The 23,082-nt window shown below is 42.7% G+C and overlaps 1 protein-coding gene across 1 annotated transcript in view; it reads left to right on the top strand.

Annotated features, from left to right (window-relative positions):
* KIF16B (kinesin family member 16B) overlaps positions 1-23,082 on the top strand; it is a 742,061-nt gene that overhangs the window by 134,543 nt on the left and 584,436 nt on the right. The window contains 1 exon segment of the mRNA XM_029596778.1: positions 14,313-14,410. Within this exon segment, the coding sequence (XP_029452638.1) occupies positions 14,313-14,410 (98 nt within the window).

Genomic DNA, 23,082 nt, shown 5'->3' with positions numbered 1-23,082 from the left:
AATTTCTAAAACAGACTCTGAGGTGGTCTAGGAAACTACAGATCACCTCAGAGTCATTGGTTAAAAAGATAGAAACTATAGTTAATAACAGAATTACTGGGTATATGGATAGGCATGACTTAATAGGAAAAGCCAACATGGTTTTAGGAAAAGCAAGTCGTGCTTTACCAATCTATTAGAATTATTTGAAGGTATAAAAAAGATGTGGATAAGAGTGAGCTGGTCAATATAGTGTACTTGGATTTTCATAAGGCAATTGAGAATGTCCCACATGAAAATCATCAGAAAATAACAAAGTTATTGGATAGGACACAGTGTCTTATTGTGGTTTGGTAACTGGTTAAGGGAGAGGATAAAGAGAGTAGGTCTAAATGTACAATTTTCTCAATGGGGAGAAGTGAATAGTGGTGTGCCCCCAGAGATCTATACTGGGACCAGTGATTAACATATTCCTAAATGGTCTAGAAATAGAAGCAATGAGTAAGCTAATTAGATTTGCTGATGTGACAAAATTATTTAATATAGTTAAAATTTGAGCTGATTGAGGAATTGCAGGAGGACTGGGTAACTAGTCATTTAAATGGCAGATGAAATATAATGTGGATAAGTGCAAAGTGATGCACATAGTGGAAAATAATCCTAACTATATATACACAATATTGAGTTCCATTTTATGAATTACCATCCAGGAAAAGGATCTTGGAGTTATTGTGGGCAAATTGTTGAAATCTTCACCGCAGTTTGTGACTCTAAACAAAAAAACGAATAGAATTTTAGAAATAGTTCAGAAAGGAATAGAAAGCAAAGCTGTGAACATAATGCATCTGTATCTATCCATGGTGTGGCCACATCTTGAGTACTGTGTGAATTTCAGGTTGCCATACTTAAAAAAAAAAAAAAAAAAAAAAAAAAAAGCAGAACTAGAAAAAGTACAGAAAAGAGCAACAAAAATGATTACGATGGTGGATTAGCTCCCTTATGAAAGGCTGAACAGATTGTCTCTTCAGCTTGGAGAAGAGGTAACTTAGATAAATATGAGAGAGGTTTATACAGTTGTGTGGTATGGAACAGGTTAATAGAGAATAGAATTTTCACTATCAAGTACTGCTTGAGCTACAGAACATTACCTGAAACTAACTGGTGGTAGATTTAAAACACATTTAAGAAAACATGTTTTCTTTCAATACACAGTAAGCTGTGAAACATGTTGCCAGAAAATGGGCTAATGGTACAAGTGAGTTTGAAAAACGTTTAGATACATTTCTGGACGATAAGTCCAATATATAATTATTACCCCGATAGACTTTGGTTTCTTCATCTCTTAATTCGTGTGGAGAGCAACATTAAAAAAAAGTTAACATTGCAATGTGCTTTGTATTTCAGGTGATCTGCCCTGGCCACTTTCAGAGACAGGATGCTGGATTTGATGGATCATTGGTTTTGACTCAGCATGGCATTTAAGTTCATAATATATGCCATACTGGGTTAGACCAAGTGTCCATTAAGCCCAGCATTCTATGTCCAACAGTGGCCAATCCAAGTCACAATTACCCACACATTAAATAAATCCCAAGCTATTATTCCTTATTGATTAATAGCAGTTTATGGACTTCTCCTCTAGGAACTTATCTAAACCTTTTATAAACCTAGTTACGCTAACTGTCATAACCATATCCTCTGGCAATGAATTCCAGAGCTTAACTATGCGTTGAGTGAAAAAGAATTTTTTCTGATTTGTTTTAATGAGCTACTTGCTAACTACATGGTGTGCCCCCTTGTCCTTCTATTATTTGAGAGAATACATTTTGTAGACCTCTATCATATCCCCCCCTCAGCTGTCTCTTCTCCAAGCTGAGAGGGGATATGATAGAGGATGATGATTTCATTGCACTCAGGACTTGACTAACGGGTAGGTTTTAAAAATGCGCCGAAGCGCCGGGCCCAGAGAAAGGGGAGGTCCGGGGGTGGGGCTGGAGGCGGCTGGTAAGCGGCTATTTGTCACTGTGCTGTGGAAACACCTGCCGGCGCGAGCAAGTTGCTTCTGCTCCAACGAAGCAGTAAACAATGAAACAAAAAATAGGAAAGGTAGGAGAAAGGGTTTAGGGGGTGGGGAGGAGAAGGGAAGAGGGAGGGAGTTATGGTAGGGGGATAGGGAACTGGAAAAAGGGACCATTGCATTGCCGTGCGTAAATTAAAAATTTACCCCCACGGGTGCAAGTTGTGGGCCATGCGCACATGCGCGCGCGGTTATAAAATAGCCGTGTCCATGTGTGTGTGCTGGGAAGGACGTGCACATGGATGTGTGCGCGTAAGTTTAAAAATCTACCCCTTAGGGAGTAGCCACTGCTTATTACCAGCATTAGTAGCATAGGATCTATTTAATGTTTGGGTACTTGCCAGTTGCTTGTAACCTGAATTGGCCACTGTTGGAAATGGCAGGCTGGGTAGGCTTGATGGCTCTTCGGTTTGACCCAGTACTTCAATATCTGTAACCTCTGTAAAGGAAGAAAAAATTCCATCTTTTGTATTAACAGCAAAGAAGTCATTAGTGGTAGTTTGCTCTTTCATATATAATACTGAACAAATTGAAGTATTTGCTTGTACTTTTTTTTTTTTTCGGTTGGTATCTTCCATATTAATTACACATTCAGGAATTTTATTATGCATTAGGATATTTCACCTACCCACCTGCAAATGTGTATTTATACTCTTAGGCACTTTGACCTGCATTCTTAAACAGCAAAGTGGAGAATTCAGTCCTTCAAAGGATAATTTGATTTTATTAATTTTTTCTTCTAAACGATACACAAAATCATCAGCTGTAAGGGAGAATGATTTAACTAAATCAGCTCTCTTTTGAATATCAGTAAGTTGACTGATCAATTAGTAGGGAAATTCTGCTTTAAAAATATTTTTGCCCCTCTAATTATCTGATGGTATTGTTTTGCATGAACCTTACAGTAATTCTTATCCCTTTTCTCTCTACTGTTTTGCTACTTTCTCTCTTAACTGCCATGACTGATCACTCATCAGTCATAGGTGCCGTTATGAAACTAAGGAGCGCTTCTTTGGCAACTGATTGTTGCAACTGAGTGTTGCTACCTCACAGGCCGATACAGTACAATACAGTGCGCACTGTTAACCGGCATTTGGATGCGCGTTTTCGACACGCTAGCTTTACCCCTTATTCAGTAAGGGGAAATAGCGCGTCAAAAACGCGCGCGTCCAACCCCCCCCCCCCCCCCCGAGACTAATAGCGCCCGCAACATGCAAATGCATGTTGATGGCCCTATTAATCATTCCCGCGCGATACAGTAAGTAAAATGTGCAGCCAAGCCGCACATTTTACTTTAAGAAATTAGCGCCTACCCAAAGGTAAGCGTTAATTTCTGCCGGTGCCAGGGAAGTGCACAGAAAAGCAGTAAAAACTGTTTTTCTGTGCACCCTCCGACTTAATATCATGGCGATATTCGATATTAAGTTGGAGGTCCCAAAAGTTAAAAAAAAAAAGTTAAAAATAATAAAAAAAAAAAAATTTAAAATGGGCTCGCGGGTTGAAAACAGGACGCTCGATTTTGCCAGCGTCCGATTTCCGAACCCGTGGCTGTCAGGGGGTTTGAGAACCGATGCCGGCAAAATTGAGCATCGGCTGTCAAACTCGCTGACAGCCGCCTCTCCTGTCAAAAAAGAGGCGCTAGGGACGTGCTAGTGTCCCTAGCATCTCTTTTTACCGCGGGCCCTAATTTGAATAAATTAACTTACTGAATCGCGCGCACAGGAGCGTGGCCTGCTCTCCTGCGATTTTTACTGTATCAACTCGTCAGTTAATAGGGTTTCTAATGCTTGGTTCTACTCCTGGATTTCACTTTCCAAAGACAGTCTCAAAGTCAGGAATAATCATTTTGAACTTCATTTGCACATTTTTAATACTTGTGAACTTATGAATCACAACAATCACTCAGATGGGTTATATCATTGCTTGGTGCTGATTAGACTTTTTCCAAAGCTTTATAGAAAATTATTACAGATCCTTCTGAGAATATAAAGTAGTTCCCATATATCCTGCATTCCGTCAGTGTGCCTCAGTTTGTCTTTTTTTCAGCAAGGTAGTACAGATGTTTTCTTCTAAGAGCTGTGTTCCCCTGCTAACTTTACCTTTTTCTGACCGGCCATTTTTTCTTGTCAGTGAGCTTCAGAAAACCCTTTGTGTCCTGCTTGTTCCCTAGTAGGTTTATTTTACATCGTTCTGTTAACAGGCCTGCTGTAGTTTGCAACTTATGTGAAGCCTCCTGATTGTGCATTTGTTTTCAGGTCAACTTTTTGCATTTTGTCTAAGAAAATCGGTAGGTTTAAGTTTAACCCCAGTTGCAGGCAGAAAATGTCCATCATGGGCCATCACCAGTCCTGCCATAAGTATTTGGAGAAGGGTCATGAATCATTTCTAACATGATAAAGCATGTCACCAAGAGCAATCAAGATCAGACAGTTTTATCATGAATAATAGGTCCATTGACCCTCATGCAAGGTCATGGTCGTGCAAGCAGCATGACCATGGAGCTGCTTGCATCATTTACTGGTGGCATGGAAGTTCATAAGGAGGCATCGACCCCTTTGGCGTCAAAGCCAGAGGGAATGTACTAAAGTTGAGATTCTTGTTACTCTCTGAATTCACACTGAACATCAGGCTCTGAGCACTTAAACATGTAGATGAAGGGTCAGTCATGTTGTTGAGGATCGATCAAAGTAGCTGAAGCATTGATGTTGATCCCCTTCAACACACTGGTTCTGAGCCTGAGATCTTGTAGGCTGTGCTCTGACCCCTAGTGCGACTTGCCTGGTGTTAAGTTTTGCCTTCCATCTAGGAAAGTTGCTGTGACAGTATCCAGCTTCAGTATCTAGCTTCAGGGTTTTGACAATCCTTAAGAGGCTACAGAGAAAGTCAGTCCATCTTCTGAGGTCTATAATTTCTTTGGCTCAGTGTTCTTTGAGGAGGAGCTCCAGAAAAGCATCGCAGAAGCAATTGCTCAGCATGTTAAGACTGCTGAAAAGCAGGCATCAACTAACTCAATTCCACTTGGAGCATCAAGTGCCCTGCCTACTGATGCCTTCTTTTAGGTGCTGTTGTGTTGCTAACTCTCAGCTTTTGGCATTGAAACTCTGTTTTGACACTGATAGCTCTATCAGCTTTGTAAGCTTCAGAGTTCATCATTATGAGGTTAAAAAAGTCATCAGAAACTGCTTCACAGGGAGGATGGATTAAAAATACAGGTAAGTGCTTTACATGATAAACTTGTGCAATCCTGCTGAGAACAACATGTTGTAAATGTCATCATCAGGAAAGAATTTATCAGCTCTGTAAGTTACAGGAACACACCAAGTACTATGTTCAGGTGGCTAAATGATTGACTGGTCCAAATTGCTACATCTGTTGATGGTAATTAAATATACCATGAAAAGCTGCAAGAAGTCTAAGATGATCACCTTAATACACCCATGAAGCAAATATCAGATTTTGGACGGTTTGGTTTTTTTTAATCAAAACTATCAGAATACTATAATCTGGGGCTACATAGTATCCTATCAGATATAAATAGTTAAACATTGGAGTCCCATTGAGAAAAGGCACAGAAATTTATTGATAATCTTTAAGGCATTTTCATTCCCTTTTGGATGAAGTTGAGTATTACCAGCATCTGTTCTGATGACCTACAGTGATTTTAAGATGCATCAAGAGCTCTGTGATGGCCACTGCTGGATACAAGCTTGTATAGCTATGAGCATCTGGTCTCTGAGGATGTGCAGGAAAGGCTTGCATAAAAGGCATTTACTGGTAAGATGTTTATTTTCAAAAGGCTGATTCTATTTGCCCATGATATGGGCAGGTCCCCCCAAGTCTGCAGATTCCTCTTAATCCTGCTAATCAATCCATAATTTTTTTAGAACAAATATCAAGCATCTGTAGGAAAATAAATGCCCAAATATAAAAAATTTCTTCCTCAACCTGGAACTCTGACACTCAATCAGGAATAGGCAACCTGTGTGTAATTCTGGTTGCCGCATCTCAAAAAAGATACAGTTGCACTGAAGAAAATGCAGAGGAAGGTGACCAAAATAAGTGGCATGGAATGGCTGCCCTATGAGGAAAAGGCTAAGGAAGTTAGGGCTGTTCAGTTTGGAGAAGAGACGAATGAGGGAGGGATATGATAGAGGTCTACAAAATCATGAAAGGACTTGAACAGGTTAATATAAATCGGTTAATCTCAAAGTCATGCAGACTGCTCTGGTTCTTCATCCTGCATGCCTCCCAGTTGACCCGGACCCCTCACTCTGTCGTGTAAGGCCAAAAATGAAAGATCTACAGACTTGCTCCTCATCAGAAGCAGCAGTAAAGTTACTTGGCTAACAAGCTGCCATGCACTGTGGCCCTGGTTTTAAAATATGAAGTTATACGCATAATAGTTGGCCCCTGCCCTGGAACGCCCATGCCCTGCCCCGGAACGCCCATGCCCTGCCCCAACTCCTTCCTTTTCGCCCCTTTTTGTTACTCGCACCCATGTATGTATGCATGTAACATCTGGCTTTTAAAATATGCATTGCTTGCATGCAGCCCGTTTCGATAGATTTTTGAGCGACGGTATATAAAATGTTAAATAAAATAAATAAAATACTAGTGTATATGGGCATTTTAGCATGAGCTCATTCTCGACTTGAGGGCCTTGAAAAGGTTTCTCAAAAGAAAAAAAGTTCAAGATGGTCTCCCTGGGCACCCTGATTTCCCTCTTACAAAGAGGAGATTGGTTTTGCTCCTTTGATCTAAAAGATTTAAACTTTACTCTGCCAATTTTCCTTCCATCATTTTTTGGAAGATAGCATTCCAATAAAGGTGAACAAGCCTTACATGCTTTGAATTGCAAAAGAACATTTGTCTTCCTTCTGGATCAGGCTTGAGATGGTAGAAAATGCACCCAGTTTTTAATTTCTCCAAGGACAAGCAGGATGGTAGTCCTCACACATGGGGTGATATCAGATGGAGCCCGGCATGGAAAACGTATTTCAAAGTTTCTAGAAACTTTGACTGGCACACTGAGCATGCCACTATCCATGTGTCCATGTAGGGTCCCTCTTCAGTCTCTTCTTTGTCGCGGAGCTGTCATCTTGTGGCTGTGGAGCTCATGTTTATTTTCTTTAGAAAGTGTGTTTTCCCCGCGCCGGGGTCCCTCTTCTTTACCCCAGCCTTAGTTAGTCAGCGGCATGACAAGTTTTTCCCTTCTGTACGGTCGATTCCCAGTAGCAACGTCCATCGGTGTCCACTGGTCCTCGATTGCCTCCAGCGCCTTTTTTCGTTATGGCATCATCGGGTTTTTGTTGATGCACCCAGTGCCCTCAGACTTTGTCCATCACGGATCCGCACGAGGTGTGCATCCTTTGCCTGGGGGTATCGCACGATGTCCGGGGTTGTTGTTTCTGTGACCAGATGATCCCCAAGGGCCGGCATGCCCACCTAAACAAGATGGAGAAGCTGTTAGGATCCAGGAAGTCTGAACGCTCCATGCTGGCATCAGGAGCATCAATGCCCAAAGGGTGGGGAGAGCATCTGTCCACCCTTCCTCCAGGGCCGCCGGTGAAGAGAGGCACCAGAGATAGGCCTTTGTCAGCTTCCTCCCGCTTGAGGACTTCAGGGTTGTCTTTGGAACCAGGGAAAGACCGGCTGAGCATTGTGGGAAATCCTGGAAGCATCGCTACTAGTCTCTGTCCTCGCATGGTACCGGGTTGGGGTTGCCACCAGCGTCCACTATGATGTCACAAAAGCAACCCTTTGGCGTGGAAGTACTGTCCTCCATCAAGGCCGGGGGTCCGAGGTGATCCCCTCTGATTACAGTGCCAGATGCTGATTCCTCTCGGGGCTCCGAGGGGCATCTGGCTACGCCGACACCTCAGGCTGTCCTGTCCTTGGCGGCCTTTGAGGAGGAGCTTGAGCGTAGAGTGCTGTTGGCAGTTGTTCGAGTCCTGCAGGGTATCAAGCCGCTGGCCCTGCTGGTTCCTCCTCCAGCACTGGCGCTGGAGCCTACCCCTTCAGTGCTGGCACTGCTCTTGGAACGCCTTGACGTTCTGCTTGGTGTTCTGTCTATGCATCGATTCTGGTGGCTAGGGTGCTGTTGGTGCCACCTCCTCCCGATACTATCCTCATTGTGGGGTACTCTGAGGAGGAGAGGCCTTCGATGCCAGAGGGGCCATCAAGACCCTCGGTTTCATGGCTAGCGTTACCTGGCCCATCGGTGCCCAAGCCGTTGGGTCTGAGAAGGCCTCACCCATGGGCAACTCCCGGCGATCTTGGTGATTATGACACACCTTATGACCTGTGGGGGGATGATGCCTCAGAGTCTTCTTCCGATGATTCCGGTGGCCTTCCCTCGGACCCGTCTTCTCCAGAGGAGTGACACCGGTCCCTGCCTGAAGACTTAACCTTTGTGGGTTTTGTCTGGGCCATGGCTGAGGCCAGTTCATTCCATCTTCTTATGGAGGACGATGCCAGGCACAAGATGCTGGATGTTCTCCAGTTTGTGGGTGCCCCACAGGAGGTGGTGGCAGTTCCAGTCCATGAGATTTTTAAGGAGTTTCCTCTTAGGATTTGGCAACACCCTATCTCTGTCCCTCCAGTGAATAGGAAGTCTAATGCTGTGTATTTGGTTTAGCATACTACAGGGTTTGAGAGACATCAGCTCCCTTACCAGTCAGTGGTGGTGGAGTCAGCCCTTAAGAGGGCCACATCCTCTCATACCACATCTCTGTCCCTCCAGGGCAAGAGCACAGGGCACTGGATGCATTAGATAGGAAGGTGTTTCAGGGCGCCATGTTGATCGCCCAGATTGCCTCCTACCAGCTTTATATGAAGCAGTGTTCTCAGAACCTCTGGAAGCAGATCCAGGAGCTGACTGAGTGCCTGCCTCAGCAGCAGCAGGACACCTTCTCAGTGGTCATCCAACAGGGTCTGGAATGCGGCAAGCATGAGGTGCGTTCCACCTATGACATCTTTGAGATAGTAATGAGGGTGGCGGCCGTAGGCACCTGTGTCCACTGGATGGCCTGGCTTCAAGCCTTAGACCTCCGTTTGAAGGTCCAGGAAAGGCTTGCGGACCTGCCTTGTACTGGAGATAATTTCTTTGGTGACAAGGTGAGGGATGCTATAGCTCAGCTAAAGGATCACCATGAGACCTTCCAGCATCTCTCGGCCAGTACACCTGACCCTCCATCTTTGGCCAGGAAGTCCTTGTGTCAGGGTCCTAGGAGGTCCTTCTAACACCAGAGGAAATATTATCCTCACTACTTCTTGCGCCCAGACCCAGTATCAGGCTCTAGGGGCTGCTGTAGGCAGCAATGGACCCCTAGACCTCAGTTGGTGCCTCAGACCAGTCCTCCTACAGGTTTTTGACTGGCTGTGAGGGAGCATAAGCCTATCGCCTGTACCCTTGATGCAAGACACTTTGGTTGGGAGCCTGTTGCAATTCTTTGTAGACTGGTGGACCACTGTTACAGAGGACCGGTGGGTTCTCTCCATCGTGCATCGAGGGTACTGGCTGAACTTCCTGAATGTCCTTCCGGACTCTCCCCTGTGCCTCTCCTGGGGATAGTCCTCACATCAGGAAATAATGTTGGCAGAGCTCGCTGCCCTGCTGATAGTCTGTACCGTCGAACCCGTCCCACTGGGTCAGCAGTGGCAGGGGTTCTACTCCCAATATTTCCTGATACTGAAATGAACAGGGGGACTCCATCTCATTCTCGACTTGAGGGCCTTGAAAAGGTTTCTCAAAAGAAAAAAAGTTCAAGATGGTCTCCCTGGGCACCCTGATTTCCCTCTTACAAAGAGGAGATTGGTTTTGCTCCTTTGATCTAAAAGGCACCTACACTCACATCGAGATCTTCCCTGGTCACCGGAAGTATCTGAAGTTTGTAGTCAGCAAGCAATATTTTCAGTTCCAGATGCTGCCGTTCATCCTGGCCATGGTTGGTACATACCTTCACGAGTCAGAGGTGCATGTGTTCCCCTACCTGGATGATTGGCTCTTCAAGAGCCCCACCCAAGAGGGAGTGGTATGGTCTCTGTACTTGACCATTCGGGTATTAGAGTCCCTGGAGTTTATTATCAATTACCTGAAGTCCCATCTCGACCTGTCACCTCAGTTGCATTTCATTGGCGCCAGGTTGGACACTGCTCAGGGCCGGGCATATGTTCCCCATGTTCGGGCTCACACGTTGGTGTCCATTGTGAGAGTGGTCCATCGGAGTTGACGGGTTTTGGCGCACCATATGCTGCATATCTTGGGACACATGGTCCAACCGTCCATGTCACTCTCTGGCTCGCTTGCATATGTGCAGAGCTCAATGGACCTTGAGGTCCCAGTGGTGGAAGGCCACCCAGGACCTCCTTGTCTGCATCCAAGTTACTCCATCTCTCCGGGACTCCTTGTCTTGGTGGGAGAGTCTGGCTAGCTTGGAGCAAGGGGTGCCCTTTCAAAGTCCCCCTGCTCAGATTGTGTTCACTAAGAATGCACCCAATCTGGTGCCCGTGTGAAGGGGTTCTGCACCCAGGGCTTGTGGTCCTTCCTGGAAGCACAATGTCAGATCAACTTCCTGGAGCTCCGTGGGATCTGGTACATGCTCTGGGCATTCGGGATTGGCTGATTCTCACCGTGGTTTTGAGCCAGCCCGCCAACCAAGTAGTGATGTGGTACATCACAAACAGATAGGTACGAGGTCATTCCTCCTGTGCCAGGAAGCTGCTCAGATCTGGTCTTGGGCTCTTCGAGCCATATACCTGGCCGGGACAGAGAATGTGGTAGCAGACAGGCTGAGTAGAGCCTTCCCCCCCCCAAGAGTGGTCCCTAAAGCAAGAAGTGGCGGATCAGAACTCACGCCTCTGGGGGACTCCAGATTTGGATCTGTTTGCATACCCCTGCAACAGGAAGGTAGTCAGTTCTACTCCCTGTACAGGGGGGATGGTATACCAGCCTTGGATGCCTTTGCCTGCCATTGTGACAAGGGCTTTCGGTACATGAATCCCCTGCTTCCCCGGGTGATGAAGACTCTCCTGAAGCTATGACAGGACACGGAACTATGATTCTCATATCCCCCCATTGACCGAGACAGATCTGGTTCCCACTCTTGCAAGATCTTGCCCTTTGGGAGCCTATCAGTCTGGGGACCTCCTCAGACCTCATCATGCAGGATTGGGGGATGCTGTGCCGCCCCAACTTTTAGGCCTTGTCCCTGACGGCCTGGATGTTGAGCGATTGATTTTGCAGCTCCCTCAACCTCTCTGGTGTCTTGAGTCCTGATGGTTTCCAGAAAGCCTTCCACTAGGGAGTCTTTTGGCTTGTAGTGGAAGATGTTTTCCATCTGGTGTGAGCACCGTGCCCTGGACCTGTTCTCCTGCTCTACACCAAAGCTGTTGGATTACCTCCTGCACCTTTAGGATGCAAGCTTGAAAACCAACTCTGTTTGGGTGCACCTGAGTGTGATTGGAGCCTACCACCGGGTGCGGATGGTTCGCCAATCTCTGCATCCAATGATGGGTCACTTTATGCGGGTTTTGCTTCAGTTGAAGCCTCCTCTGTGGTGTCCTGGGATCTTTAATGTGGTGCTGGCTCAGTTCATAAAAGTTCCTTTCGAGCCGCCGAGTTCTTGTGAGCTCAAGTACCTGACCTGGAAGGTCATCTTTTTGGTAACGGTCACATCTGTGCACAAAGTCAGTGAACTTCAAGTCTTGGTTACGTATCCACCCTACCCGAAGTTCTTCCACGATAGGGTGGTTCTGCGCACACCCCCTGAGTTCCTGCCTAAAGAGGTGACGGATTTATATCTTAACCATTAATCGTCCTCCCCAGCTTTTTTCCCAGGCCTCATTCTCACCTCATTCTGCACAGTCTGAATTGAAAAAGAGCATTACCCTTTTTCTTGGAGCTTTTGGCAGGCCAAAGGCAGTCTGTGCAACTCTTCATCTCTTTTGACGGGAATAGATTAGGAGTTGTGGTGGCTAAGCAGACTCTGACCAGCTGGCTGGAAGATTGCATTTCCTTCTGCTATACTCAGGTGGGACTACAGCTTGGGGGCCATGCCAAGTGTCGGAGCCATGGCAGCTTCAGTGGCCCACTTGAGAGTGGTCCCCTTGGATGAGATCTGCAAAACTGCAATGTGGATTTCTCTCTACACTTTTGCTTCTCACTTCTGTCTGTACAGGGATGGCCGATACGATAGCAATTTTGGCGAGACTGACTTTTGGAATCTCTTTCAGCTGTAGAACCCAACTCTTCCTGCCTTGGGCCCATTTTTCGGGTTCAGGCTTTTTCCCTCTGTTACCAACAGTATCACTGTTGTTGTGCCCGTTGGCACCTGTTTGGGTACCTGTTGGTCTTGTTTCTTGTTTGGGAGCAGCTAGGGGTTCACCCAGGTTCACCCATGTGCTTGTCCTAGGAGAAGGCAGAGTTGCTTACCTGTAACAGGTGTTCTCCTAGGACCACAGGATGTTAGTCCTCACAAAACTCACCCACCACCCCGTGGAGTTGAGTTTCTTCTCTGTCATTTTATTTTTTGTAATTCTGTTATGAGACTGAAGAGGGACCCTGCATGGATGCATGGATAGTGGTTTGCTGTGCATGCTCAGTGTGCCAGTCAGACCTAAGATTTACTTGCCGGGCTCCATCCGATGATGTTACCCATGTGTGAGGACTAGCATCCTGCTGTCCTAGGAGAACACCTGTTACAGGTAAGCAACTCTGCTTTCTCTTTGTCCCAAGAAGCCTGGGATTGCTGTGCCAATGAGAGCTTTAATTTGATAGCAGATTGGGCAAAAGTGAAGGATATGCAATCTGGTCTAATCTTAGGGAACATGTTCATGGCCCATAACAGCCGGATTATAACTGCATCACTAGCCCTTCTAAAATTGTAGGAGATATGCAAGGCTTCTCTATGCACTTCTGCTCAGACCATCACATCCAGTTGCTATCTAGATAAGAAGGTCACAAGCAAGTTGTTTTTTGGGATTTCTACAAGGAATATGCAAGAATTCTATTGCTATACAATGGAATCAGGGCATGCAAATAAATCTCAATATTCAATGTGTAACTCCTGAAAATCAGACTGGATTGCCATATTTGAGGGCTGAGTTTGGGGACATCTGATCTAGAGGCAGTCTCTCTGTGACAGCAGGTTTGGATTGGTCCGGTGCTAGACCATTCTCCAAGGTCTTTTTGAGGTTTAGAGCCCAATTGTTAGTCAGATTGTTATGATTAATTGTCTTGGGTAAAAAAGGCAGCAAGACTAGGGGAGTTTAAACCTACCAATGACAGTTTATTGCCCTGTTGGTGAAATGCTGGTGGTTGTTTTCCTCTTATTTGTTGAAGACAACAGTTATCTAGGCAGTCCCATCTGTATGACTGGTGATTCTCCATGTCTTCAGAGAAAACAAAGTTGATTATCTGGGGTGTTCTCTGAAAACAGGGGAATTACCAGTTATTCTTGCACTCCTTCTCTCTTTCTTATCCCCTTCTGCAACAAAGATTTTTCTCAGCTCTGGAGTTGGACTAAGGTATGCTGTGGGAGCTGAGGAACTATTTATTAATTTATTTAAAACATTTATTCTGCCTACAGCAGACCAGCCAAGCAGATTACATAGTTAAATTCATAATCCTATATGACAAAACACAAACACTGAATAAAAATTGAAATATTCTACAGCTACATTAAAACATTCAAATCAAATTATTGCAAAATGCTTCTATAAACAAGAACACTTTCAGATGCTTCCAAAAAGGGCAAGATCAGTGATTGATCAAAGGTCTTTTGGCAACTACCTAGAAGGTTACTTTGGATTGTTGCTGACCTTTTTAAGGAAACTTGAGAGGTTTAGCCTTATTAATATCCTTTAGTAAATGCAACATTAATGGCAAGCACATGTTTTTAACATAGTTTAATTTTTGTAACAGGTTTTGGCCTCTGTTTTCTAAAGTTAATATTTTCACATTTATTTCAGCAACTTGTGTGTTTTAGCTGGAATCTGCTCCTTGCCTTTCATTCTTTCTCTATTATGTAATCACACATTGTTCATTTACTGAATGTTTAAAGTTCCATGTTTTAGATGTATCATTTTTCATGTAAATTCAATAGATATGTGCTAACAGTTTTCCATCTAAAAATAATTTGGTCAAAAGACAAGTTCTTTCATTTAGACCTATTTTTTCTGCATAGAAAATGTGTAATGTAAAGTCCTTGTCACTGGTGAATTTTTTTTAATGAGTGTAAAACATGCATTTTGACAGGGTGATTCTGGCTTAATACCTCGCATTTGTGAAGGATTATTCAGCAGAATATCTGAAATAACAAGAAGGGGTGATGCATCATTTCGCACTGAAGTCAGGTATGGTTTGCTTTACATGAAACAAACACTGTGTATGTCTCTTGTTTCTGATAATTGTGTTGTAAAAAGAATCAGAGCAGTAGTATTAAGAAAAAAAATGGGCACAGCCAATTTGCCTAACAGAGATGGAGAGTTTAATAATTACAAACCCCAAAAAGTTAATAATTAAACAGTTCTTGCCTGTAGCACAACTTTATTTTATTTTTGAGTTCTTTTATACTGCACCTGCAGGGAATTCCTGATCAGTGCATTGTACAACAATGAAAACACACAACTAATTGCAAAAATCATAATACTGCATAAAATAAAATACTGAAATAATAAAATAGCAATATAAATATAAAACAATCCCATCACAGACAATCGAAAAGGCCCAGCAAACCCAGAGCTTCCAAATTGATAAGTAGCCACTTCTTTGCCAGTTCTGACACCCAAGACCCCCAAGGCGTACAAGCTGGTAAATAGCCATGCCGTCACTTTTTTTTCTGAATGCCAGATAATTTGGCTCCAACCTAATACCCAGAGGAGTCAGGTTCCAAACTTTTCATTAGAAAAATGCGGTATTATTTAAATATATATGTATATGTATGTAGAGAGATACTGGATTATTAATATGTAAATGTATATATGCAGAGATATAGATATAACTACTGTATTTTCCGGCGTATAAGACGAGTTTTTAACCCCTGAAAATCTTCTCAAAAGTCGGGGGTCGTCTTATACGCCGGGGGTCGTCTTATAGGGCGAATAATTACCGTATTTTTCGCTCCATAAGACGCACTTTTTCCCCCCAAAAGTGGGGGGGAAAATGTCTGCGTCTTATGGAGCGAATATAAAAAAAAAAAATAAAAATCTAACAAAACCCCCCACCCTCCTGACTCCCCCAGACCTACCAAATTAATTTACTACAACCCCCCCCTCCTGACCCCCCCTCCCCAAGACCTGCCAAAAGTCCCTGGTGGTCCAGCGGGGGTCCAGGAGCCGTCTGGGAGCGATCTCCTGGACTTGGGCCGTTGGCTGCCAGCAATCAAAATGGCGCCGACGGCCCTTTGCCCTTACAATGTCACTGGGGTCGACCAATGGCAGCGGTAGCCCCTGTGACACACAAGATCTTCCTGAAATGTATCACAATCTGCTTGTGATTTAACTACTCTGAATAATTTTGTATCATCCGTAAATTTACAGCAAACCATTTTTTATAATACCGTATTTTCCGGCGTATAAGACGACTGGGCATATAAGATGACCCCCAACTTTTCCAGTTAAAATATAGAGTTTGGGATATACTCGCCGTATAAGACTACCCTTCTGTGTCACTACATAACCATACTGTATGTGGTACCCAGTATACAACAACCAGCCAATCACGGCAAGCGATGTACCTTACCAGCGATTGGCTGGTTGTTGTATACAAATCCTGCTTGGATTGGTCAGCTCTCCCTGCTTGCCCAGCCCTCCCTGTCTCCAAGACTATCAGAGCGGTAATGCATCCCTCTGGCCCACCCTTGTATCCTATTACCGGTACCTCCTTCTCTGCCTCTCAGATCTTGCACATGCACGTCTGGAGCGAGATCTGAAAGGCAGAGAAGGAGGTACCGGTAATAGGATACAAGGGTGGGCCAGAGGGATGCGTTACCGCTCTGATAGTCTTGGAGACAGGGAGGGCTGGGCAAGCAGGGAGAGCTGACCAATCCAAGCAGGATTTGTATACAACAACCAGCCAATCGCCGGTAAGGTACATCGCTTGCCGTGATTGGCTGGTTGTTGTATACTGGGTACCACATACAGTATGGTTATGTAGTGACACAGAAGGGTAGTCTTATACGGTGAGTATATCCCAAACTCTATATTTTAAATGGAAAAGTTGGGGGTCGTCTTATGCGCCCAGTCGTCTTATACGCCAGAAAATACGGTATTATAAAAAATAGTTTGCTGTAAATTTACGGATGATACAAAATTATTCAGAGTAGTTAAATCACAAGCGGATTGTGATACATTTCAGGATGATCTTACAAGACTGGAAGATTAGGCATCCAAATGGCAGATGAAATTCAATATGGACAAGTGCAAGGTGTTACATATAGGAAAAAATAACCCTTGCTGTAGTTACATGATAAAGGGAATGGAACAGCTTCCCTACGAGGAAAGACTAAAGAGGTTAGGACTTTTCAGCTTGGAGAAGAGACGACTGAGGGGAGATATGATAGAGGTGTTTAAAATCATGAGAGGTCTAGAACGGGTAGATGTGAATCGGTTATTTACTCTTTCGGATAGTAGAAAGACTAGGGGGCACTCCATGAAGTTAGCATGGGGCACATTTAAAACTAATCGGAGAAAGTTCTTTTTTACTCAACGCACAATTAAACTCTGGAATTTGTTGCCAGAGGATGTGGTCAGTGCAGTTAGTATAGCTGTGTTTAAAAAAGGATTGGATAAGTTCTTGGAGGAGAAGTCCATTACCTGCTATTAAGTTCACTTAGAGAATAGCCACTGCCATTAGCAATGGTTACATGGAATAGACTTAGTTTTTGGGTACTTGCCAGGCTCTTATGGCCTGGATTGGCCACTGTTGGAAACAGGATGCTGGGCTTGATGGACCCTTGGTCTGACCCAGTATGGCATTTTCTTATATTCTTACATGATGTTAGGTTCCATATTAGGAGCTACCACCCAGGAAAAAGATCTAGGTATCATAGTGGATATTACTTTGAAATCGTCAGCTCAGTATGCTACAGCAGTCAAAAAAGCAAACAATGTTAGGAATTATTAGGAAGGGAATGGTTAATAAAACAGAAAATGTCATAATGCCTCTGTATTGCTCCATGGTGAGACCGCACCTTGAATAATGTGAACAATTCTGGTTGCCGCATCTCAAAAAAGATATAGTTGCGATGGAGAAGGTACAGAGAGAGGCAACCAAAATGATAAAGGGGATGGAACAGCTCCCCTATGAGGAAAGGCTGAAGAGGTTAGGGCTGTTCAGCTTGGAGAAGAGACGGCTGAGGGGGGATATGATAGAGGTCTTTAAGATCATGAGAGGTCTTGAACGAGTAGATGTGAATCGGTTATTTACACTTTCAGATAGAAGGACTTGGGGGCATTCCATGAAGTAACAAGACGCAAATTTAAGACTAATTGGAGAAAATTCTTTTTTGCTCAGCGCACAATTAAGCTCTGGAATTTGTTGCCAGAGGATGTGGTTAGTGGAGTTCGTATAGCTGGGTTCAAAAAAGGTTTGGATAAGTTCTTGGTGGAGAAGTCCATTAACTGCTATTAATCAAGTTTACTTAGGGAATAGCCACTGCTATTAATTGTATCAGTAGCATGGGATCTTCTTGGTATTTGGGTACTTGCCAGGTTCTTGTGGCCTGGTTTGGCCTCTGTTGGAACAGGATGCTGGGCTTGATGGACCCTTGGTCTGACCCAGCATGGCAATTTCTTATGTTCTTATGTTCTTAATCTGTAGCTGGGAGAGTTACTTGTTGTCTGCAACATGTGTTATTCTTTGAATGCTCTTTGATATCATAGTTAGCTTTGGAAAAGCTATGTGCATACTAATTCAAGCCAGTTTACTCTTCACTCCTTCCTTTCCCTCGAGCTTCTATAACAGAGTGGGTGTTGAGGGGGCACAAACTAGCTTTGATTAGTATTCACATTGTGCTTGTAAACTTCATCATGGTATAATAGTGAATGAACAGGCCGATGCAGTAATTTGGGTGCTAAGAAACTGTCTGCTGGTTTCAACACACTTTTTTAGCACCCAGATTATTATTATTTTTGAACTCCCGATGTAGTAAGCTAATGGTATGCTAATGCATTGGGAATTAGAAAACCTGCCAAAACTTTAAAATATTAATTTACAGAGGCCAAACTCACATTTTAACTTGGGATGGAGGATGGAGGCATCCCTGACAGGCTATTGCCACCTCTATTTAGCCGGATAAATACAGACTTATCCTTCCGTCTGTCTGGCAGCGGCAAGCAGCTGCTAGATAGCCGCATAAATCAGTACTTACCCAACTATCTAGTGTGGGTTGCCGCTACTTAACCGGATAAGTAATTATGTAGCTAAGTAGCGGTGAACTGCGCCAGATAAGTATTGATTTATGTGGATATCTGGCAGCTGCTTCTCGCTGCTAGATAGGTTCATAAATCAGTAATTATCCGGTTAAGCGGCAGAGGCTGCTGGCACTTACCCAGAGAGTTCCTGACAATTTTTTTTCTTGTTTTCTCAGTTTTTTTTATTGTGCTGGAAACTTAACTCCAGCCCTGACCCAGGAGTTAAGTTTCCAGTGTTAAAAAAGGTATGTTGACCAGATGCAGTCTCTCTGTATTGGGGAGAATAGCTTAATGCCTTCATTTGCATGGGATTTCCATGTGAGGGTGCTAAGCAGTACTCCCATTTAGGAATGCACTTCTGCTACCTGCAAAACTCCTTTCTGCATCGGCACAAGTTTTGCACCCAGAAAATGCGCATTGAGATGCAGGCAGAAAGATTGTTAGACTGAACATACCTTTCTGCATTGGCCTGTGAGAGCATACTACTACCTATATACATTACAGAGAAAAAGATCCACAAGCCTTCCTGTGGGTCCTTGGTGCTTGCCTTGAGAGAGCCAAGTCTTGCTGCAGCCTTCAATGTTGTATCCATAGAGCTCTTAATTAAGAAAAAATGGTCCTTGCCTACAATGGGGACCTCTAGGTGTCCTCTAACCCAGATGAAGAGTGGCTATTTCTGCTGGTAGTTATATGTATTTTTCTCTCCAGACATAGGTCTTAGGGCTGACTTCAGCCATAATTTTCAAAGAGGACTCGTGCTCGTAAGTCCGCTTTGATGATTAACATTTGAACATAAGCCCTTGTGTGACATGCTCGTGCACATTTATATCAGCATGGGAGCAGGTGTAAATGTTCATATGTATATTTATGTGCCTAGTTTTGACTTTAGAAAGATTTCTTATAAATGGTTTCCCTGCCCTGAGTCTGCCACTGGGAATACTTCTTTCAAGTACATGTAAAAGTACATGTGAAATTGTATCTCTATGTACTTTTGTGTGTTCACACTCCAGACTCATTTTCAAAAAGCCTATATACATATATAAAATGGTGTTTTATGCAAGAATATGCTTTTGAAAATTCATTCCACAGTGCCTTGTAAAATTCTTCACACACTGAACATTTTTTACATTCTGCTGTCTAAAAAATCCAAATCAAAATGCATTAAAATAGGAATTTGTTTTATCGATCTATACAACATACTTTATCCTTTCCTTATGAAAGAACAATTATAGAAAAGTGTTGACTGCGTAAGTCTTCACAGCCTTTATCATAGCAAACCCAAATTAGCTCCAGTTCAACAAATTACCTTAAGGCCCATCATAAGTTAAATACAGCCCACCTGTGTCCAGCCATAGTAGTTAAACTGATTCAAATATTCCTGGCTGAATAATCAAGCTGGATTTTATTCTGGCTGTTTGTATAATGAGAAGTATTATTGCATTTTAAAGTGGGTTTAACCTTTTTCAGAAAAGCTTTATAAGTAGGACACAACATACCATGAACTTAGAGTTCAGTATTAGAGTTCCCAGAGATTTGCCTGTGGATTAGTAAATACTAAAGAAGACCACTCTACCCACTAGAACTCAATGATTAATCTAGAAGATTCCATGAAGCATCTCTCTGGTAGTTTTACTTTCATTCCTGAAATTGGATTTGTGTCTCCAGAGAGAAAATCCTTGTTAAGATATTATGTGAAGCTTAGAAATGAAAGACTTGAGGACCTAACCATTATCCCTGTAGTTTCCCTTCAAATATGTGTACAGAGAGCCAAATGTTTACCTCTTTAAAAGTGTGAAATGTTAAGCGAATTACAGTAAATGAATAGAGGATTGCTGGAGGTGGAGTGGATCTGAGGAAGGATGTGAAAATTATCAAAACATATCACTTCTTTTAAATATATACTGTGTGTTTTGTAAAACTGAAACCTTACATTTGTTTTAGTTCTGAATAGAGATGATAACTTTCAAAGTCATTTCTGTGCATAAAATGGTGGGCTGTATACATTAAATTTTGGTGTTTACCTGTGTAGAATAAGGATGGATGCCGGTGATACTTTTTCTATTCCTGTGATTTTTGAGTGTGAAAGATATGGTGCTTAATCTATAATTAAAAATCATGTTTATCAGCAATGTTTGCTTTATCCTATTAATTGTGAAGATATAATTATTTTTGGTATTCAGTTATCTATGGTATATGCACGATCAGCTAGGAAGAAAGAAATTGAGATAACAGTTTTGTTCCATTTAGACATTTTATTCATAACTAAATCATGGCGTAAAAGGATTGATTTAGTACTAATAAATAATTTGTGTCCAGGCAACACATAGGGAGGTAAAAGATGGTGTTTGGGTATTAGTTATCTTTAAGCAAGATCTTGAGGTGAAGAAACTGCCCTTTGATGCTATTGATTGTTTTGATGGAATGTTAATAGATGGATTGTTTGCTTTCTATATATGCTACTAGGTCAGAGTGTTAGATATTAACAATGTTGTGTCTCTTCTTCTCTTCGTATCTTCAACACTTAATGTTAGTAGTTAGGAGACTTTTTAATTTACACTCTGATCTTCATGTTTCTAATGTTTATAACTTTGTAACTGCTGTGGAGCTATTAGGTTTTTATCAGCTTGTCTAGAAGGCCATTCATTGCTCGGGGCAAATCCTAGATTTAATTATGGGGCCTGGACAAGTTGTTGAAAATGAGGATATTAGTTATCTTCAGAATATATTTGTTCCATGGTCTGACCATTGTTGTTTGAACTGAGAGTGGATACAGTGAATCAAAATTATGTGAGTTCATTGAAGCAAGTTAATGAAAGTTTTGAACCGGAGAAATCTTTAGATATTTGGGCTCATGTACATCAGAATATTTTTTTTTTCCTTTTTAGAACAAACAATTGAGTGGTGAAATGAATTTTTGATGGACATTTATGATCGATATTAAGAGGAGGAAGCATAGTAAAATAGCTCGTGGTTTAACACTGAATTAAGTAAATTGAGAAGATTTTTAAATTGAGAAGAATTTTATGAAAGATTGAAAGAAACTGGTATCGAGTACAATCAGATGTTAAATTGTTAAGATGATGCTCTCAGGATGTATGGATGTTCTTTATTTGAGACAAAGAGAAAATATTATTTGAGACAAAGAGAAAATATTATTCTGGATTATTCAATAAATCTATAAATAGATCATTAGAACCTTTGTTTAGTTAGAACTGCCATAGGTCACCCTAACTGTAATAGGAATAGGGCTTTACCTGCTTGTAATGATTTAGCCCATTATTTTGAATAAAAGATATGGAAGTTGCTGGCTAGTTCAGGGATGGATGTGACTTATATGAGTGAAAGAATAGTGGAGAGTACTGTGCGATGGGATCATTTCAGTTAATTTCTAAGAGACTGTTAGTAAACAGAAAAAGACCGTATGGCCCATCTAGTCTGCCTATCGCCAAATTAATTTAGCTTTGTAATTTCCATCACTCCCTTAGAGATCCCTGTATTTATACCTTGATTTCTTAAATTCAAATACAGTTTTGTCTTCACCACATCTAGTGGGAGGCTGTTCTATGCATCTATCACCCTCTCTGTAAAGAAATATTTCCTAAGATTACTCTTGAGTATACTGCCTTTTACCCTCATCCCATGACCCCTTATTCTAGGCCTCCTTTCCAATGAAAGAGGCTTGCCTCCTGTACATGGATACCTTTGAGATATTTAAATGTCTCTAACATATCTCCCTTATCTCACTTTTCCTGTAGGGTGTATATGTTTAGATCGTTGTCTGTCCCCATATGCTTTTGAATGGAGACTACTGACCATTTTAGTACTCACCTTCTGGACAGATTCCATCCTGTTTATGTTCTTTTGAAGGACCTATACAAGGGCAGTATCATCTTTCTTTTTTCTGCTGACTGTTCATCTCCCTGTTCAGCCAAGCATCCTTCTGGCTTTTACTGTCCCTATATCAACCTGTTTAGCAACCTTAAGATCATCAGATTCAATCATCCCCAGATCCCGCTCTTCTTTTGCTCTTAGAAGAATTTCACCTCAAAAATTGTTTCTCTCCATGGTTTTTTGCAGCCTAAATGCATTGCTCTGCATTATTTGGCATTACATTTTAGCTGCCAGACCTAGACCATTCCTCAAGCTTCATTAGAGCCCTCCTCAGGTGTTGCACACCTTGCTGTCTGTCTACCCTGTTGCAGATTTTGGTATCCTTGGCAAAAAGACAAACCTTTCCTAACAGTCCTTCTGCTGTGTTTCATGAAAATGTTGAAAATAATTGGCCAAGGACCAGTCCCTGAGGCACAGCACTAATAATGCCCCCCTCCTCATAGTAAACTCCATTTACCCATACATTTTGTTGCCGCCCACTCAACCAATTTCTAACTCAGTCTGTCAGTCTAGGTCCTATACCAAGGACATTCAATTTATTTATACGTCTCCTATGTGGAATCAGGTCAAAGGCCTTACTGAAATCCAAGTACATTATATATAGCTCTCTCCCTTGATCCAATTTTCCGGTCACCAAATCAAAGCAATTGATCAGATTCCTCTGACAAAATTTACCTCTGGTAAAACCATGGTGCCTCGGATCTTGCAATCCATTGGATTCC

Source organism: Rhinatrema bivittatum, chromosome 3 (genome assembly GCF_901001135.1).
Source record: "Rhinatrema bivittatum chromosome 3, aRhiBiv1.1, whole genome shotgun sequence".
NCBI classification, from domain to species: domain Eukaryota; kingdom Metazoa; phylum Chordata; class Amphibia; order Gymnophiona; family Rhinatrematidae; genus Rhinatrema; species Rhinatrema bivittatum.
Note: the sequence above shows the minus strand (reverse complement) of the source record. Positions and strands in the feature narration are given on the sequence as shown.